The sequence below is a fragment of the Manihot esculenta genome, chromosome 5, assembly GCF_001659605.2.
Source record: "Manihot esculenta cultivar AM560-2 chromosome 5, M.esculenta_v8, whole genome shotgun sequence".
Lineage (NCBI taxonomy): Eukaryota > Viridiplantae > Streptophyta > Magnoliopsida > Malpighiales > Euphorbiaceae > Manihot > Manihot esculenta.
The window spans coordinates 298,590-317,673 of record NC_035165.2 but is presented as its reverse complement, the minus strand read 5'-3'; the positions used below and the strand labels follow the sequence as shown (position 1 = coordinate 317,673).

The window sequence follows — 19,084 nt, the reverse complement described above, 5'->3', positions numbered from 1 at the left end:
TTTAGTTTGTTGGTGTTGAAGACGGACTTTAATTTCTTTAGTGACCATCATCTTTGTAGTCATCAGCCTTCTGGGCTTTTTAATGCAGCTGTCATATGTATGGATAAAAGGAAAAAATATATATATATTAAGTAATTCATAAATATTTTGAACACTCTTTTTTAAATGAAATAAATTTAATTTAATTTTAATAAATATATCATATTTTAAGTTTTAAATAATATTATAATATGTGAGATAAATTAAGAAATATCTTCTCTGTTACTCAAAACAAGTAAAAAAAATTGGAATATGGTTTTTTAAATAAAAAAAATTAAATATGAACATTGTGGGTTTGATGGCCAAAGTTTATTTTCACATTGGTTATATTTGGTAGGATGAAGATTATTTGTTAAGTTTATGGTGGGGTACACTTCATATATTTCCCACTGGGACAATGTCACATTATTAACTTTATTCTAAGGTTTTCAATCCCATCAAATATAGTTTCTTTCTATTTCAGAACTTCAAAATTCATGTTTTTAGCATTTTTTTTTTTAAAACTTAAATGTTTAGCTATTTTTACATGCTATAGTTAATTCTGTACTTTTATATATTTAAAATTTTCATGTTTTTTATATTTAAAGAATTTATGCTATAGGGTATTGCAAGAATTATTATCAATAAAAGTCACATTATGCCTTAAAGATATTTTGTCAACATATTGGTGTACTTATGACTAATCCCTTTATTGTAAAATATATATTTTTGCTATATTTTGCAATATCGTAAAAAAATTATATAAAAATGATATTATATAAAAATTTAACGTTTGTTGAAAAATATTTTTTTTTTCATTTTTAGACATTTTGAATACTTAATAAATATTATTTTTAAATTAATGAAATTGAAACTATAAAGTCATTTTTTGGACTTAAAAAATTTATTTAAATTACTGTAAATAAATTTATTCATATCTTTTATTTTTAAATGGCAACTAAAGAATAGAAAATAAATTATTTTTAGAAAAATATTTTATATAAAAAATGTTTTACTTATAAAATATTTCTTATGAAAAATATTTTTAAATATATATTTTTTTATAAGCAGTATTAGTGCGGAAAATGAAGGCTCACCTAATATAAATTTAATAGATAATGATCTCAAATAATAATTAGTTAAAGAATGAAGTATCAATAAATAAAATCAAGAAACGAAGAGATTTACAATGAATTTTCCCAAACATAAGCAATGGGTTCAACTGGAAAATTCACGGGCTTGGTCCAGAGTCAGTGTGGCTTGCTTAGTTCTACAAATCAGCCCAACCGCGTGTTACAAGGCACAGGCCCTGGCAGAGGAGCGAGTAGAGTGGTTTGTGGATCGAGCTGATACTGTTCACGGTTCCACGCGACTTGGCCAACTTCTCTTTCACTGGAAACTGGTTTCTCAATAAGCCTCAAAGCTGCTACTGCGTCACGCTCGCGGCAATCCAAACAAGCAATTTCGGATTCCTTTATGCGCCAAGCTCGATCTGTAGAATCATTTCATCCACTAGTGTATATTTTTGTGAGAAGAGAAGTGTTAAGCAGAGATCAAGTGAAAAAATGGGGGTAGATGATGTGCCTTTGGATGACAAGGCGAAGAGAATGAGAGATCTGCTATCGAGTTTTTACTCTCCAGATCATGCAATGTCATCAAGCAATTCTTCGAAATTCGCTTCCTTAGATGCTATCAACACCATCTCCTTTGACGCTGATCAGTACATGAATCTCTTGGCACGCCCTTGTTCATTTTTATCCCACTTAATTGAATTTTATTTAGTTTTGTTTTTGAGGTTTGAAACTTGGAAGCATGGGGAATTACAAGTTTGCTTGTTAATTTCAATTATTTGATGAAGCAGAGTGTTAATAGATAGATTAGTGCAGGTGCGGAAATCAAACTTGGAAGGGCTCTTGCAGAAGCATGTTGAAATGGCGGCCGAGATAAAAAATTTGGACACTGATTTGCAAATGCTAGTATATGAAAATTACAATAAGTTCATCAGTGCGACTGAGACGATCAAGAGGTATTGCTTTCCGTTCTTTGTTTTTTTTTTTTCTTTTTTTTTTTTTGAACCATTGCTGACAATTATATTATTCTTGGACATTTGGATTTGTTCTGTTTGACATTGCCAAATGTGAAGGAACCATATTATCTTTTCAGAACATCTGGTAAGTTGCTAGTATGATTTTGATGTATGTACAGGATGAAAAATAATATTGTGGGCATGGAGGCAAATATGGAGCAGCTCCTTCAGAAAGTATGTAACTTTCATCTCAATCTTGTTTGAGTCTGTGCTCTTTTTTGTGCATGCATATGAAAAAGTAAAATGGCAAGGAATAACATAGACTCCCAACCACTGCAGATAATGTCAGTGCAATCTAGAAGTGATGGTGTAAACACATCTCTTTTTGAAAAGAGGGAACACATAGAGAAATTGCATCGCACACGCAACCTTCTTCGTAAACTTCAGGTACCCAGATTATTGGCATGCCTTTTCATGATTTACATGCACTCTATGACCCTTGCAAACAATACTATGGCGCGAGGTTGAGGAAATGAATCATGAAAATCTTCTTATAATGTTTGGCTAATCACTATTAGAACAACTATGAGCTGCTAAAATAGCTAACAACTGCTAAACAATTAGTATTGTTAACCAGAGCCTACATGTGCATATTTTCTTTCATGTTATTTAGCCAACATTTTTCAGGAGTTGTCAAAGTTGTTTGTCTTGGAACTGTTTTGCAGCTAGTCCTTTTGTTTGAACTCTTAAGTCTCTAAGCTTATTGTAGCTGTTAGTTCTCACTTTCTTGTTGAATCTTGAAAGTGATGTTTATATAGGTCTCATAGTTGAAGATACTGTAGAAATTCGAATTTTACTTGAATTTTGCTGTACTTATTCTCCAAAATTCAAGCGTTGGTTTTTAGCAATGTATCAATCACACAGATTTCTTCTTATATGGAAAAGAGCAGTTCATATATGATCTACCTGCTAGACTTGTTTTTAGCAATGTATTAATCACACAGATTTCTTCTTATATGGAAAAGAGCAGTTCATATATGATCTACCTGCTAGACTTGGGAAGTGTATTAAATCAGATGCATATGCTGATGCAGTCAGGTTCTACACTGGAGCAATGCCAATTTTTAAGGTTACTTATGCTTTTCCTTCTCCACTGATGGGTTGATCAAGAATTTTGCTACTATTTTGTTTTTAGTTGCTTTTGGTGTTATTCATCTTGCTTTTGCTAGTCATATACTTCAAAATTCTAATTGTTTTAGTACTATTATTACTAGGCATATGGGGATTCATCATTTCAGGACTGTAGGCGAGCATCTGAAGAAGCTATGACCACAATTATAAAAAATTTGCAGGTACTTTCTTCTGTTTACCAAGTCAGGTTTGGCCTCAAGTCACAGTACATTTATGGAGGGGGGATTAGTAAATTTTTCTTTTTCTGTTGTTAAAAATTCCACCTCAAAGATTAAAACGTCATGGCAATTTAATGCTTATTGTGAAGAAAGTTCTGTTAACTTGTATCAGTGTTAAGGTTGCAAGACAAGTGTTGTATTTTCGTTTATGCTAAATCTACTGCATGTGTTGGCATTCAGGGAAAGCTCTTTTCAGATACTGAATCCATACAAGCAAGGGCTGAAGCTGCAATGCTTCTTAAACAGTTGGATTTTCCGGTTTGTACTGGTTTTCCATTTGTCATTATCTATTTCCCGCATGCTATAGTTTTATGAAAGCAGGGAGTACATTTCGTAGTTTTGCTTTTGGATTCTTCTTATGCCTACATATTGAGTTGTCCACATTATCATGTAATTGTTAGACATGGTGTGCATTTAATGACAAATGTCCCAATTTTTTGACAGGTGGACAGCTTAAAGGCTAAACTTTTTGAAAAGTTAGAACAATCGCTTCAGGACATTCATCTCAATACAGAAGACATAATCAATGTTTTGGAGGACTCTAATGATACTTCAATTCCTACTACTGCAAATGATGTGAGTAGGAGAAAGAATTATTGCTTCTAATTTATTCTTTATGGTGAATCTCTAGCTCAGTACATGTTCATGTAAGGTGTGTTTATTTTCTGTCTATTTCTCTCTCTAAGAACCTTCCTTTATCTTTAATAATCAAATCTTAGGCTTCTGTTCATGAGTTTGTGAATGCTGTCCAAGCTTATCAAGTAATATTTCCTGACTCGGAAAAGCAACTAGTTAAACTCTCTCAAGACCTGATTACCAAGTAAGTCAGGATCTGCATTAGATCTTGTCAAATGTTCTATAATGCCTTTTGTTTATGTGCCTTCCTTGATTGCAGCTGGCTTGACCTTAAATTCATGACAGCAGTTTTCCTATGTAACTGATTAATACATTTGTTTCTTTAGGCACTTTGAAATCACAGAAAAAAGCATCAAGGAACAGATTTCTGTTGCAAAGTTTTTGGGTATTCTCCGTAAGTACTATCAATCTCTCAACATTTAATCTTGAGATTCATAATTTTTGCTCTACAAAGTACAAATGCTAGTTAGCTATTCAGTTTGTCTTCTATAATCTTTCATCCTGCCGACTTTTTCATTCAAGTCACTTTACTTGTGGACATGCATTTGGGGTATTTTGTTGCCACTAGCTGTTGTAAGATCTGAGCTTAACTTTCTTTATGCAACTAATATGTGTGTAGTATTCTTCTATGTGATGTAAATAACCTGCAATGTAATGGTCTGCTAATGCAAGAAACTTCTTTGACATTGCTTTTACTTATTGTCTTTGTTGCTTGGTTTCACCGTCCTTGCAAGTATCAGGGATCTTTTTTTATCTGATTTCTGTGAAGAGGAGCTTCCTCACCATAAAGTATAGTGGGGGAACTGAAGTTCTTGACTGGTTTGCATCTGGATAAAAATATTTAATAGGCAATGCTGTTATGATGTCAAAAGGATGTCTTCTTAGGGTAGGCCTTATAGTGGATGCCCAAATCATGTTAAACTTATTTTGCATTTGCAGAATTGCATTTAACGTTACTGGTCTGTTCGTCTAATGAATTAAACTTTTTCCATTTGGATTGTTCTTGAAAGTGTTTCTCCTCAAGCTTCCTAAAGATGACTTAATCTTTTGTTTGGTAAATGTTATTTGTTGATCTTTCTTAATTGGTTGCTTCCCATCTTATTTTTTGAAATCCCTTGCCAAAAGCAGGAGTCATATGGAGAGATGTGCTTCTGATGAATGAAGTGTTAAATGAGTCGTTTCTCCCCGATTACTCACTGGAGGTTGTCCTCTAATCTTGTTTTTGTACTCTATAACAATCTCCATCTGCATTTCAGCCTTTATCTGAAATGAGAGAAAATCTATTGTTATGTCCAAGAAAGGAACTTGATATGCTCATAGTCCTAGTTGGTTTCAGGCTGCCCAGCAGGTTGTCAAGCAATTTGTTTCGATCACATTTTCTCACCTTGTGCGTGATATCTCAGGTTACTATTACAATCTTAGTGAAGCTTTATTTCTATATTTACATTTCTATAACTAAAAGTGCACTTTATCAGTGGCTAATTTGTGTTGTTGTGGTAGTTATTTTAGGTGTTTGGAAATGGATAATGGCTGTATAAAGGATCTTGGAGTGGCATAAACACATACTAACTGGATTTTGTGGGATGATGTGTGTTTGTTTTACCAAAAAGCAAAGGCTGTTACCTTTTTATCATTATATAGCCTTAATGGTCTAAGTTGCATTCTGTTCAAACCTGCAGATGCCCTCATTGTCAGCATTCGTACGAAACAAAAGGAGGGAGGGGAAGAGAATGCCTTGCAGGTTGCCCTGGAAACCAGCAAAAATGCTGTGCTTAAAGGAAGCATGGATGTCTTAGTGGTAATATTGGTGTCATATGGGCATTTTAATTTCCTTTATGTACTGAATATGTGTATATACATGTTCATTTTAATGTCTATAATATTTACCTATTGAAAATTTCTGTGTGCTTTGTGCGCATGCTGGCTATTTGGTGAGTTCCTAATTGATATTAGGGATGATACTGTGTAGTATACCTGCGAAAATCACCATATTCGAACTCAAGTCCTTTCTGAAACCAATAAGAATTTATTTGAGTTACCTAAACTTGTCCCAAACCCGATTATTCAAATTCTATTTATTTCATATATGATATGTGTAAAAAGTATAAGTTAATATAAAAATATATAAAATACATTTACTTATTTCTTTATATAAATGAGTTGGGGTAATGGATGGCAAGAACGGTGACCATTTGCTTATTGGCCTGTGACTTGTGACCTTTTGCCCTACTTCATAGTTCTCTTCCTTTTTTCTCTTTGATATTTCCTTTGTATGTGTAATTAATATTCATAGTTTTGCATTTCCATCACTCTTAAGAACTTTTGGTGTTTTAATATAGGTTTTTGATGGTTTATTGGGTTTTATTCATTACAGGACCTGCACCATCTTCTTGATGACAACTTAGGGTTACTTCAAAAATTGAGAGACTCAATTGTTGATTGGGTGCAAGAAGGATTTCAGGAATTCTTCAGGGCTCTGTATAATCGTTTCCTCTTACTTTCTGGAAGAAATAAATCAGTCGGCCAGACACAAGGTTTGACAGAGGGATTGGTAGTTGACAAAGTGCTTGCTGGTCTTGTCTTGGTGTTGGTTCAACTTTCTGCTTTTATTGAACAGACTGCTATCCCAAAAATTACTGAGGCAAGGAACTAGATGATAGATTTATATCATTTTTTATGGAATATCCATAATTATAGCATTCTCCATATTCTCTAGGGCTTGCCTCAAAGTTATGTTCTAATTGCCAGGAAATAGCTACTTCTTTCTCTGGCAGTGGTGTTCGGGGCTATGAAAGTGGGCCTGCTTTTGTTCCTGGTGAAATTTGTCGAATCTTTCGGTCAGCTGGTGAAGAGTTTCTACATCACGTATGAGATCCTTTCTATGTTTTGAATTTTATTTATACACCCTGTATATCATTATTAATTTATTAAAACAATATTAGAAACTTGATCATGTCTGATTGGAGTTGTCATTCAGTTCAAAACACCTGTTGCACTAATGTTGGGGTGATCAAAGCTCAGCCTGTTTGCAACCATTAGTTATTGCTGTATTGTTTACAGAAACTGCCAACAGGATAATATTATCTATTCCACATGCTATCCATACTTCACTGAAACTCCTGATTATGTTGTATCATGAATTTTCCCATTACATTTTATGAATTTATTCTTATAGCTGTGGATCATTGCTGCATCAGACAGATATGATAACCTTAGTGTTAAATTTGGGTCAGGCCTAACTCACCCCAAAAGCTAGCTCAAGGGGGAGGATTGCCTATGTCCCATATAAGGGGCACATTACCCCTTTCTACTACCGATGTGGGATTCAATACACCCCAAAAGTTAGCTCAAGGGGGAGGATTGCCTATGTCCAATATAAGGGCACATTACCCCTTTGTACAACTGATGTGGGATTCAACACGCCCCCTCACGCTTAGAATTTTACTGGTGCGTGACATATTTATAGGAGGCCCAACATCGGATGGGAGGCTCTGATACCATGTTTAATTTGGGTCAGGCCTAACTCACCCCAAAAGCTAGCTCAAGGGGGAGGATTGCCTATGTCCCATATAAGGGGCACATGACCCCCTTCTACAACCGATGTGGGATTCAACACTTAGCAATGGCAAGTCTGTTAAGAAATAAAGAGGAATATCTTTGTAGGGGAACCTCTGCTTGTATGTTACCTTTTGATTTTGGTATCATCAGAAGGAAATAGCTTTCACAAAGTACATGCTGTTTTGGCTTTTGAAGGTTTACCATGCATGTGTACGTTACTGCATTTTGTCAATTTTCCTTCTTGTTCTTTATCAATGCTCGTGGCTTCTGTTAGTTTTAAGGAAATTTGAAACATCAGTCACTGATGTGATATCATTTGCTCTGCATGCTATTTGGCTTTTAAGGTTTAACATGCATGCATACCTTTTTCTTTTGGTTATGTAGCAATGCTGGTGGCCTTCTCTTAGTTGCAGGGAAATTTTAAAAATAATTCACTGTGATATGCATTTGCTCTCTTGGATGAGTCTGCACGTCTAATGATTGCTATATAATTTTTTTGGTAGTAGCTCTGGATCATTTGATCATCTATATCTGAAACTTGGGATAGAACCTAATTCCATGTTTTTGTCCAGTATATAACTATGAGAACTCAGAGAGTATCACTTCTTTTGAAGAAGAGGTTTAAAGCTCCAAACTGGGTCAAGGTTAGTATATGACTACCCATATTCCATAGACTTGAGAGAACATGCTGAAATGGGATATTTTGACATTGATTATCTAATATTTTTGAACTTTTTTACAGCACAAGGAACCAAGAGAAGTTCATATGTTTGTTGATTTATTTCTTCAAGAGGTTTGCCTATTGTTCCTTCCCCTTTCAATTATCTCAATTCTCAAGTAATAACTTAGAGATGGTTTTAAGATGCCAATTTTATTTAAGCTTTTATATTTACAATTATGAAACCTTTATCATGAACACATACCTCTCTTTTTGGGGAAAAGTCCAACTTCGATCTGTTCTTACAGTTGGAAGCAGTAGGTTCTGAAGTGAAGCAGCTTCTACCACAAGGAGTTCTTCGCAAGCATCGTCGCTCTGAAAGCAATGGTAGCACCACGTCCTCTCGCAGCAATCCATTACGAGATGATAAAATGAGTAGGACAAATATAAATACCCAGAGGGCCAGGAGCCAGCTTCTGGAAACCCACCTAGCAAAATTGTTCAAGCAAAAAGTTGAGATTTTTACAAAAACTGAATTTACACAGGTATTGGACTGACTTTGTCAGAGGATTAGCTACCAGTGGTAATGAATTAACATGTCTGCTTGTGGTTGCAGGAATCTGTGGTAACCACTATAGTAAAACTTTGCCTTAAGAGTTTGCTAGAATTTGTCAGACTCAAGACTTTCAATCGGAGTGGGTTTCAGCAAATTCAGTTGGATATTCAGTTCCTAAGAGCACCTGTAAGGGAAACTGTTGAAGATGAAGCAGTCATTGACTTTTTACTTGATGAGGTAGTAAAAGTGAGCTTGATCTAGATTTTTGCCCTTGTCATAGAAGCTACCATCAATTTTCACGGTTAGTTTTGACATTTTTTGTCTAGAAATGATAGGCATGTGTTTTCCATGGAGCAGGTGACTGTTGGTGCTTCAGAACGTTGTCTTGATCCTACTCCTCTGGAGCCTCCCATCTTGGACAAACTAATACAAGCAAAGTTGGCCAAAAAGAGAGAACAGAATGCAATTGCTCCATAATTAGGGAGGTTCAAATTTGTGATTACATTGTTTTTATCATCAAGAAGTGTCAAAAGAATCCGACTGAAATTATAAAAAAGTAAGAAGCTTCACCGGTATCCTTGGTCATCTTTTGTGTATTAAGATGATCTGATTCAATCAAGAGGCTGCTAATAAGTTTGCCAAATCCTGGATATATAGCCGGGAAATTTTGTGTCTAGTGTTTCAAGCCTGTGGTTTGACCCGTTGTAGCTCCTGATCCCGAGAAGTGTGCTCTTGACAGTTCTCTCTCTGGCCCCTGGGGGGCCTGACTTAATTTGCTTCATTTTTGTGTCGTGAAGCGTATACTAGTTTGTATAAAGGTTATTACGTTTAGTAAACAGAAAGGGTTTGTTCTGGTAATTTAATGTTCCAGGAGGATAGTGGGAGCTTGAAATTTGTGGTTCTCGATCTTGCTATTTTAGCCTTTTGTTTCCATTTGAAATCAAACAACCTTTATTTTACTGTTGGTGTTAGAAAGGCATTACTCTGGTAGATTTGTCCCTTTTTTTCCTGGTATGCTTTTCTTGAAGAGAATAACGTGATAGTTCTGAGTGGTCAAATTTGTAATTTTCTTTTTTCGTTTTTTAGGATTTCTTATGGGAAAGAAAAAAGAGGGAAAGGAGAAAAACCCTAGGGCCGAACGCAGCGTGGGCATTTCTGGTGCTTGTGAATTAACTATTTCGGTTAATTAGTATGGACAGATCGCATTTGATTTTAACAAAGAAAACGACAACATAAGTGGCTTGATCCTTTGTATATGATGAAGCAATCGTGTTCCTTGAAGGAAAACTAAATAGGAAGAAATCAGGAGAAATGAAGGGAGAATTATGACAAATATGATCCTGTTGCCAAATGCAACCTGGCATCCGGTAGCTCCAGTCCTTCGAAATTTTTACTTTTAGAGGTGAAAAGGGCTGGTAGGAAAGTGAAATAACTCTAAAATAAGCAAATATAAGATGGAATACGTATTAGAGACCAATAAAATATATAGTTATTATATACTAACACAACGTTACTAAATATCAGTTTCATATAGGAAAATGCAAGATATGATATGTAACTTTTTAATGAAATATAAACAAATATTTGATTTATTTTAATTTTATATGAAAAGAAAATATAATTAATTGAAGAACACATTATGTGTGTCTCCATAATAACTAGTTAGTTTAAAATCATGGAATTACTTAACAGAATTACTTAAAAGAGTTTTATTTTGAAATTATCACGAATATTTCAATTGAAATTTAGAATTATAAATACCAAATGATTAATTTCATTAAGACTCAGAATTTCATAATGATTTTTCATTGATTAAAGCTTACCAAGTGGATTCTTATTTGTTTTGTAATAGATTGTGGGCACTGAGGATCAAATCTTGAGGTGTTCAACTATGGAAGTCAGGATCTAGTATTCGATCCAACTCCAGAAACTCTCATAAAAGAAAAAACCCAGACGAAATATTGTGCTTCTTGTTTATGATTTTTAAAACATAAACGAACAATTATCAACAAGTGGCTGTAGTTTAGTGGTAAGAATTCTACGTTGTGGCCGTAGAGACCTGGGCTCGAATCCCAGCAGCCACACATTCCTCTTTTTAGCTTATCATTCATGCCTTTTGGAGTTCAGATCCTGAACGTACGTCATCAAGTTGCAAGATATTAAAATACACCTACCCGTTTTCTATAAGTTACGCCGTCCTCGTTATTTCCCGCCAAAAAAACATCCTTCCCTCGCATCATTTCGCGCCAAACCCCTGCTCTCATCCTCTTTCAGTCTTCCTCGCCGTCCTACCCCTGCCCCTCTCTCTCTCTCGTACTCCTCGTCGCTGAACCATGAAGGACTTCGACTTCAACGCGGACAAAGGTAGGATCTACTTCTCCGGCTTTATTTCTTTCTTTCTTATAGATTTGTCTAATGATGTTTTCTTTTTCGTTAGTTCTCGCAAAGGATTTCCTTTCCAATTTCGCCGATGCAAATGGCGAAGCCAAATACATCAACATTCTTGTAAGTTTCCTCCAATTTGTTCTCTTAACATTTCCCCATTTTGGTCTCCAAATTTTGATATGCGTGAAGAAACCACTGCGAATCAGCTCTAATTGTTCTTTTCTCTTCTCTTCAGCAAGATGTTGCAAATCATAAGAGTCGTGCAGTCCAGATCGATCTCGAGGACCTCCTTAATGTGAATTCATTTTCTTCCCTTTCTGCATCTTATATCACTATCTTATTTCCAGTTCTCACATTTGGTTTTTAGCTTGGAAACGGAAAACTAACCCTAATTTCATTGATTGACATGTTGCAGTACAAGGACTTGGATGAAGAGTTCTTTAGACGGGTGACTGAGAACACCCGTCGATATATTGGAATTTTTGCATCTGCAATTGATGACGTCATGCCAGAGCCCACCGAGCCTTTTCCAGATGATGACCATGATATATTAATGACTCAAAGAACTGAGGATGCGACTGAGAATACTGATGATTCTGATCCGCAGCAGAAGATGCCTGCTGAGATCAAGCGTTACTAGTGAGTTTCTCCTAGGAAAAACTCATTTGCTTGAAATGCTATTGATTTGTGCTAGACTTGTTGTCTAGGGATGATTTTTTAAATTTAATCTGCGGCTGATTGCTGGATTTTCTTAATTTAAGCATATCTGTATCTTCCAGTGTTATGTTGCTAGATTGTTTTGCAAGCTTGAAAGAATTTGGAGATTCGAATTTTGTGAAATTAAAAATATCAGTTAAATTTAGCATTACAAACTCTGAACAACTCTGGTACTTCTAACCATTATCATCACCAATCCCATTTTTTAACCTGGTTATTTGGCTTGATTGTTTGTAACTGCTTGATTTTCTGAATGCTGGGTGCACATTTTAGCAGTTTTTGCATTGACTATAAAAGGTTAATCCTGGCTGTTCATTTCTGCATGATTTATTGTCAGCTCAAACAGACAAACACTCTTTTATCAGCTATTAGATTTTGGTTTTTGAGTACATCATCCTATGTAAATACAATTTACTATGGCGTTTTTCTGAGTAATTTGTCTGCTTCCTATTATAGTTCTGGGCATGATGTGCTGTGACTTATTGAGATGGACTTACTTTGTTGATCTAAACTCATTCTCCATGGATTCAGTGAAGTTTATATTAGAGCACCTTCAAAGGGACGGCCATTTACTATTAGAGAGGTTAAGGCTTCATATATTGGCCAGCTTGTAAGGATATCTGGTATTGTGACCCGATGCTCGGATGTTAAGCCACTAATGCAGGTAGCTGTGTATACATGTGAAGACTGCGGTTTTGAAATTTACCAGGTAATGAATACTACTATCTAGACATTGCTGAAACTACTGATGTCAGATTTTGCTGGCCAATATATTCTTAGCAGGGATTAGATGAAGATCTTTATTCTCATTGTCAAATATATCTGACTTGAATATTGGCCATTGATGATATTGTCCTAATCCCCCCTCCCCTCTTTCCCACTCAATTGAATGTGAGTTGGAAATTTTGGGAATCTATGCTTAATTCCATTACTGTTGATTCACGTTTTCTCTCCTGCATCAAACAGGAAGTAACTGCTAGAGTGTTCATGCCCTTGTTTGAGTGCCCAAGTAAACGTTGTAAAACAAATAAAGCAAACGGAAACCTTATTCTTCAACTCAGAGCATCAAAATTTCTTAAGTTTCAGGAGGTAATTATGTAATTTAGTTTTCAGTTATAAATAAATTTCAAAAGCAAACAACAGTTCTTTGTGTTTGGATTTTCAAAAAGCTATATAAAGCTGGTTTATGCAGGCGAAGATTCAAGAGTTGGCAGAGCATGTTCCAAAGGGTCATATTCCACGGTCAATGACTGTTCATTTTAGAGGGGAACTCACAAGAAAGGTTTGTGAGTTCATGAATTTTGCAGAGGCAAATTTGCTTATGATAAATTGCATTAGATCTCAGCGGCTTGTTTTATTGAAATGGCATAGCTGAACTGTTTTGGATATCCTTTTTCCTATATAAATACTTGACTACCTTTATTTCAGCCTTATTCAGAAATACCACTCAAAGAAAAGAAAAAAAATGTTGAGATTGTCACGTTTGGTACTTGTACATTTAGTTTGTACCTGATTTTTTCCTTTTTGTTCATCTCAGGTAGCTCCAGGTGATGTTGTTGAATTATCAGGGATCTTTCTCCCAATTCCTTACACTGGTTTCAGAGCACTTCGTGCTGGCTTAGTTGCTGATACATACTTGGAGGCCATGTCTGTCACTCATTTCAAGAAAAAATATGAAGAGTAAGGAAGTTTCTAGTTTTCCATTATCAGAAGGCATTAATGTCACTTTAATTTTCAAAATTACTTGTCTCAACTTTGCCAATATCAAAATCATATTTTCTTATCGATAGTTGTCCTCTTTTAATTACTGAACTCGGAAAGGCAATTTGTTCAGTAACTTGAGTTCCTTCATTCCAAAAATAAAACCATTTTTTGATGTTATTCTTTCAATAGTAAAACTTGTATTCATATCTCATACAGAGCAACAGAATGGTGAAATTTATAGGAAGATGGAAAAGAATTGGGGATATAGAAAGCAATCATAAACTTTATTTGACTATTTGACAATTTGGTCATGATAATATGGGGAAAATTTATTACATGTGGATGTGCAATTGCGAAAATATAAGTGAAGTAAGCACTGAGATTTTCTCATCTTTGCTCCTTTCTGTACTTGTCCTTGTGAATCTAGAATAGAAGTTAACATTTTAGAAATTTCTCATTATCCAAACTTATTAATACTTGTCAGTCTGCTTGCCAATCTTGGGAAATTGACAATCTGTAATGGATAAGTTTATAACTCTACGTACTGGTATATGTTATTTTCCTCTTAGCGGCTTGTTATTGGAGACTGGAAAGTAAAATATCTTTGCATGAGAATTTGTCTTAAATAACTTGCTAGCATCACTATTTGAGGAAACACATTCATCTTGGGTTAATTCACATTTAGGCGAAGGCTCTTTTGTTATTGTTTTGGCAAGCATTACCTGAATGGCACAAAAAAGTCTTTGGCAGATGTACTCAGTTGTGCTTTATTGCAGGTATGAACTCAGAGGTGATGAGGAAGAACAGATTGCACGTCTTGCTGAGGATGGTGATATTTATAATAAGTTGGCGAGATCATTAGCACCTGAAATTTATGGACATGAAGATATTAAAAAGGCATTACTTCTTCTTCTTGTGGGTGCTCCTCACCGGAAGCTGAAGGATGGAATGAAGGTAATGCACATCTTACTGCATGGTGTTTGTATGCTTGTCAGAAGATCTATTTATGCTTATTATTGATTCAAGCGATAAAGTTAAAACAGATGTCTTCTGATCTGCTGTGTGATATAGTGGGTCTCTAGGCTTCTCTATAGGCTTATGCTTCTTATTCAGTTTACTGGAGAGCACTATTGTTCTCAGCCTAATTTTTTGTGTATTTTTTTGTATAATGTTGTTTCGAATAGGTATCCTCTTTGTAAATATTCATTCCTTCTCTATTAATAAAAGTTCTCTTCTAATAAAATAAGTAGTTTAATGAAATGAGTCAGTCTTTGTAGTTTTATCTGCTTTATTCCTGAAGAATGCAACTGCAAACAAATTGCAGTTCTGTATTTTTTCTTTCTTTCCCTTTTTGGTGGTTGTGGGTGGATAGTTGCCTGTTACCAGCTTACCTTTGTGGTTAGCATATACAAGTAGTTTTTGTCAATTCAGAGATTTGCCTCATTTCTGCTATCAATGATAAGGTTTTTGTAGCATTTGTATATGATTGTGATGATACTAGTCAGTGCAATCTGTGTTATAGTTCTTTTCATGATACTGCTAAAGAATATGTAATTCAATGAAATTTCAGATTAGAGGAGATCTGCACTTATGTTTGATGGGTGATCCTGGGGTTGCCAAAAGTCAACTTCTGAAGCACATAATAAATGTAGCGCCCAGGGCAGTGTATACTACTGGCAGAGGAAGCAGTGGGGTTGGCCTGACTGCTGCTGTCCAGAAGGATCCGGTCACAAACGAGATGGTCCTAGAAGGGGGAGCTTTGGTGAGAGTTGTACTTCTTTCTGTTGTGCAATAGTTGAACTTTCTTAAAAAGGATGGTGATCTCTACTTAGATGTCTGAGATGACAGAAAAATTTGGATTCATTTCATGCAGGCATAAAATGATATACAACCAAGCAATCAATTATATTGGCCTTGTTCAGATGAAATGATCTAATCTTTTAATGTTCTGATTATAATTATTTAAGATTTAATAGTGGTCAACTGGTTATCAGGAAATTTGCGATTTGTTTTAAGAACTTTTAATCTGTTTCAGGTTCTAGCTGATATGGGTATATGTGCTATTGATGAGTTCGACAAGATGGATGAATCAGATCGTACAGCGATTCATGAAGTCATGGAGCAGCAGACTGTAAGCATTGCAAAAGCTGGGATCACCACGTCTCTGAATGCAAGAACTGCTGTACTTGCTGCTGCTAATCCAGCCTGGTACAACAACCTTCCTGATGTTACCAATTGTAATTTGACAAGCTGAAATCATGTTGCTTTTGCTACTTGTGGCTTCTGACAACATGCGGCAGTCTCCCTTTCTTTTCCCTTTCCTTTTTTCCATCTAATAAACAAAAGAATCCTTCTGTTTTCTTTGCATGAATCTTTGTAAAACCCTTGTTGACTATAGAGATCACATATATTTTGTTGTAGGGGAAGATATGACCTAAGGAGAACTCCAGCTGAAAATATCAATTTGCCCCCCGCTCTTCTATCGAGATTTGACCTTCTGTGGTTGATCCTTGATCGAGCAGATATGGATAGTGATCTTGAAATGGCTAGGCATGTTGTTTATGTGCACCAGAATAAAGAATCTCCTGCTCTTGGTTTCACTCCACTTGAACCATCTATTCTTCGGTAAATACCAAAATTTCACTGAGACATCAATATTAAATATTCTTCGGCATTTTCTGCTAAATTATCTTTTATTTTTCACACCTTGGATCATTATTTTGTAGCAGGCAACTAATGCCAATAGAAATCATGTGTGTGTATACATATATATATAAGTGTCAAGATACTTGGTCACTGTCTCACTGATCAAGCAATATATCATGCTATATCTTGGATTTTATACTACTGCTTGTATAATCACATGTGCACCGCATTTCAAAGCTTCATTTGTTTTTGCAAATTTACACTGTTACGTTGTGCATCAATAGTGGGGAGTACTTCTCTTTGGTTCTCTGACTTAATTTTATATAAATTATTTCTACTGTTTATTATTTTTTCTGCAAGTGAAAAATTTGGAATGAAATGAACTCGTTCTAAGTGACTATCGTTTAAATGCATTAAATTGACTACTTTTCCTTGTAATGCTTTGCAGAGCATACATTTCAGCTGCTAGGAGATTGTCACCTTACGTCCCCAAGGAGCTGGAGGAGTATATTGCTACTGCATATTCCAGCATTCGACAGGAAGAAGCAAAGTCAAATGCCCCACATTCCTACACAACTGTTAGAACTCTTCTTAGCATCCTTCGCATATCAGCTGTAAGTCCCAATTTTCATTTAATTCTTATTCATAATAGACTATGTAAATTGAGGTGTTTAAGGCAATCAGTTCAGTCCAGGTGAGGCAAAGGGTAGGGCTGCTACCTTGAATGATTGCAGACCGGAAATAGTAGCTCTTGACCCACTTATTCTGGTTAAAGAAGCGTAAGAAGCAAAAGGTTTCAGATGCTGGTCTTATGCTGTCAAATGGATTGGATATAAGATGCCAGTTCAACCCACATATAAAAACAACTATATAAATTCATAATGAATCTTTCCGATTTGATTATGCCGAGACTATGATGAAACTCATCTCATTTGGTTACAGGCTTTAGCAAGACTACATTTGTGATGAAATCGATCTCATATTGTTTCAGGCTTTAGCAAGACTACGATTCTCAGAAACTGTGGCTCAGAGTGATGTGGATGAAGCACTAAGGTTAATGCAGATGTCGAAGTTCTCTTTATATTCTGATGATCGTCAGAGATCTGGTCTGGATGCTATCTCTGATATATATTCAATCTTGAGGGATGAAGCTGCAAGGACCAATACACTGGATGTCAGCTATGCCCATGCGCTCAACTGGATCTCTAGAAAGGTGAGTGAATTTTATTTGTCTTTTCTTCATTATCTGAAAACCTAAAAAATGTACTGGGGCTTGGGGTCTGGGGTCACAACATGCATATGAGCTTTCTTCCAAAAGTAGTAACTTGAGCTGGAAAATTGTCCACAATTCTGGAATTAGGAAATGCCTGTTAGGATTGTCAAATCCGGTTCCTTGGTTTGTTATTCACCACCAATTATGTGGAACATGTGCTACGCTTTATGGCTCCATCAGGAGTGCATTATCGCGAGGTCATATTCCAATACTTGGATCATTTGATCCGAACAAACCTGATGGGATGATAATGTTCTGGAAATGTATAGGATAAAAATAAAATTTTATGAAATCATTATCTCGACGCATAATTATGTTGGGCAGCCTTATTTATTTTTTCTTTCACCTTTAATTTAAGCTTAATGTGCATTAAGTAAGCCATTAGGGGTCGCTGGTGCTCAAATTTGACATTCTTATTTTTATTGTTTATGCTGGGTTGACTTTTGTTTTGAGATTCTTCTACTTCAGACCAAAATTTGCAATTTTGTCCCTCAATTACATGAAGTCTTCTGATTGCATGAGATGGGTGTTTGTGAACAGGGATACAGTGAAGCTCAGTTGAAAGAATGTTTAGAGGAATATGCAGCCTTAAATGTGTGGCAGATACATCCCCACACCTTTGATATCCGGTTTATTGATGCTTGACCTCTTATTGTAAATTATTATGGTAGTTGCTTTTCCTTTTATGAATTTAGTTGTCTGGATTAATCAGCATTGAAAAGATTTAGTGAGAGATCTTTGGTAACATACACTGCTTTAATGTGGATTCTAATTTTCAAATGACAAACGTTAATTATTAGTGTTGTAGCTTGAGCATTTTGGTAATAACTGGCACTGTTGAGATGGAAAGTAAAGATGGTAGGATAATGTATGGAAAAGTTCGTATTTTTTTAAATCAGAAAATTAATAAACATAATTCCATGTACAATAAGTTACTATAGTTGTTTAGTCTTCGAACCGTAAAACCATTGTATACCGAGCAATTCTCTTTCGCGCTATTTTTGGCTGCAAAGGTCAAACTCCATGGCCAAGAAAGAGAAGCAAAAGACGACACAAGAAAGAGAAGCAAAAGACGACACGAGTTATTGAATTTAGTTTGTTTCGCTTCGAATATAAAGATTTATTGGTTGAGAAATTTGCAAATCATCATTTATTTTTCTCAATGAATGGAGAAATTATCATAAATGAAAATTTACAAAAAGTAAAGAGTTTTTGTTTGAAAGTTTTGCTAAGTTTTTGTTGGAATATAAAATTTATTGGATAAGAAATTTGGTTGAATATCTTAATCTCCGTCTTTCACCTGTATTTAGAAATTTATTTTTGCCATTTGCAATTCTGATTTTTTTTAGAATGAAATATTGGTTAAGATTTGTTATGAGTTGGATAATTAATTTTTGAGTGACCGAATCGAATCGAATTGATTTATTTTAATTTGATTCAGTTAAATTAATTTTTATTTTTGGTTTAATTTAATTCTCTAAAATATATATTTTGATTT

General features: G+C 35.1%; 2 protein-coding genes and 1 non-coding gene across 5 annotated transcripts; all 3 read left to right on the top strand.

The window, feature by feature from the left end:
• The first annotated feature begins 1,213 nt into the window (after positions 1-1,213).
• LOC110615565 (vacuolar protein sorting-associated protein 51 homolog) lies at positions 1,214-9,820 on the top strand. 2 transcript variants are annotated; one of them, XM_021757495.2, is made up of 20 exons: positions 1,214-1,754; positions 1,905-2,044; positions 2,224-2,278; positions 2,384-2,491; positions 3,075-3,173; positions 3,319-3,396; positions 3,634-3,711; positions 3,898-4,029; positions 4,173-4,273; positions 4,416-4,483; positions 5,218-5,291; positions 5,426-5,492; positions 5,769-5,887; positions 6,464-6,730; positions 6,838-6,954; positions 8,220-8,291; positions 8,390-8,440; positions 8,614-8,850; positions 8,922-9,098; positions 9,219-9,820. In XM_021757495.2, the coding sequence occupies exons 1-20, from the start codon at positions 1,584-1,586 to the stop codon at positions 9,336-9,338; spliced, it is 2,331 nt and encodes a 776-aa protein (XP_021613187.1). In that variant the 5' UTR covers positions 1,214-1,583; the 3' UTR covers positions 9,339-9,820. The 2 variants fall into 2 exon arrangements, with proteins under 2 accessions (XP_021613187.1, XP_021613188.1); XM_021757496.2 differs by lacking the exon at positions 1,214-1,754 and having other exon boundaries at positions 2,162-2,278.
• A 1,053-nt stretch (positions 9,821-10,873) lies between these two features.
• TRNAH-GUG lies at positions 10,874-10,945 on the top strand. The gene has a single exon. It is a non-coding gene; the product is annotated as a tRNA-His (tRNA).
• A 115-nt stretch (positions 10,946-11,060) lies between these two features.
• Positions 11,061-18,393, top strand: LOC110614731 (DNA replication licensing factor MCM7). 2 transcript variants are annotated; one of them, XM_021756368.2, is made up of 15 exons: positions 11,061-11,225; positions 11,299-11,366; positions 11,482-11,541; positions 11,662-11,885; positions 12,495-12,672; positions 12,930-13,052; positions 13,156-13,245; positions 13,501-13,643; positions 14,444-14,621; positions 15,238-15,429; positions 15,703-15,875; positions 16,089-16,292; positions 16,762-16,927; positions 17,305-17,526; positions 18,127-18,393. In XM_021756368.2, exons 1-15 carry the CDS (start codon positions 11,195-11,197, stop codon positions 18,229-18,231), a joined length of 2,157 nt encoding a protein of 718 aa, XP_021612060.1. In that variant the 5' UTR covers positions 11,061-11,194; the 3' UTR covers positions 18,232-18,393. The 2 variants fall into 2 exon arrangements, with proteins under 2 accessions (XP_021612060.1, XP_021612061.1); XM_021756369.2 differs by lacking the exon at positions 18,127-18,393 and having other exon boundaries at positions 17,256-17,380.
• Positions 18,394-19,084: the final 691 nt, after the last annotated feature.

Bases quoted from the DNA above. Each gene is read 5' to 3' on its own strand.
- LOC110614731 (XM_021756368.2), top strand. From the start codon at position 11,195: ATGAAGGACTTCGACTTCAACGCGGACAAAG. The intron at 14,622-15,237 runs GTAATGCACATC...ATGAAATTTCAG, and splicing joins AGCTGAAGGATGGAATGAAG to ATTAGAGGAGATCTGCACTT. The intron at 16,293-16,761 runs GTAAATACCAAA...AATGCTTTGCAG, and splicing joins CTTGAACCATCTATTCTTCG to AGCATACATTTCAGCTGCTA.
- LOC110615565 (XM_021757495.2), top strand. From the start codon at position 1,584: ATGGGGGTAGATGATGTGCCTTTGGATGACAAGGCGAAGAGAATGAGA. The intron at 2,279-2,383 runs GTATGTAACTTT...CAACCACTGCAG, and splicing joins TGGAGCAGCTCCTTCAGAAA to ATAATGTCAGTGCAATCTAG. The intron at 3,397-3,633 runs GTACTTTCTTCT...GTTGGCATTCAG, and splicing joins CAATTATAAAAAATTTGCAG to GGAAAGCTCTTTTCAGATAC.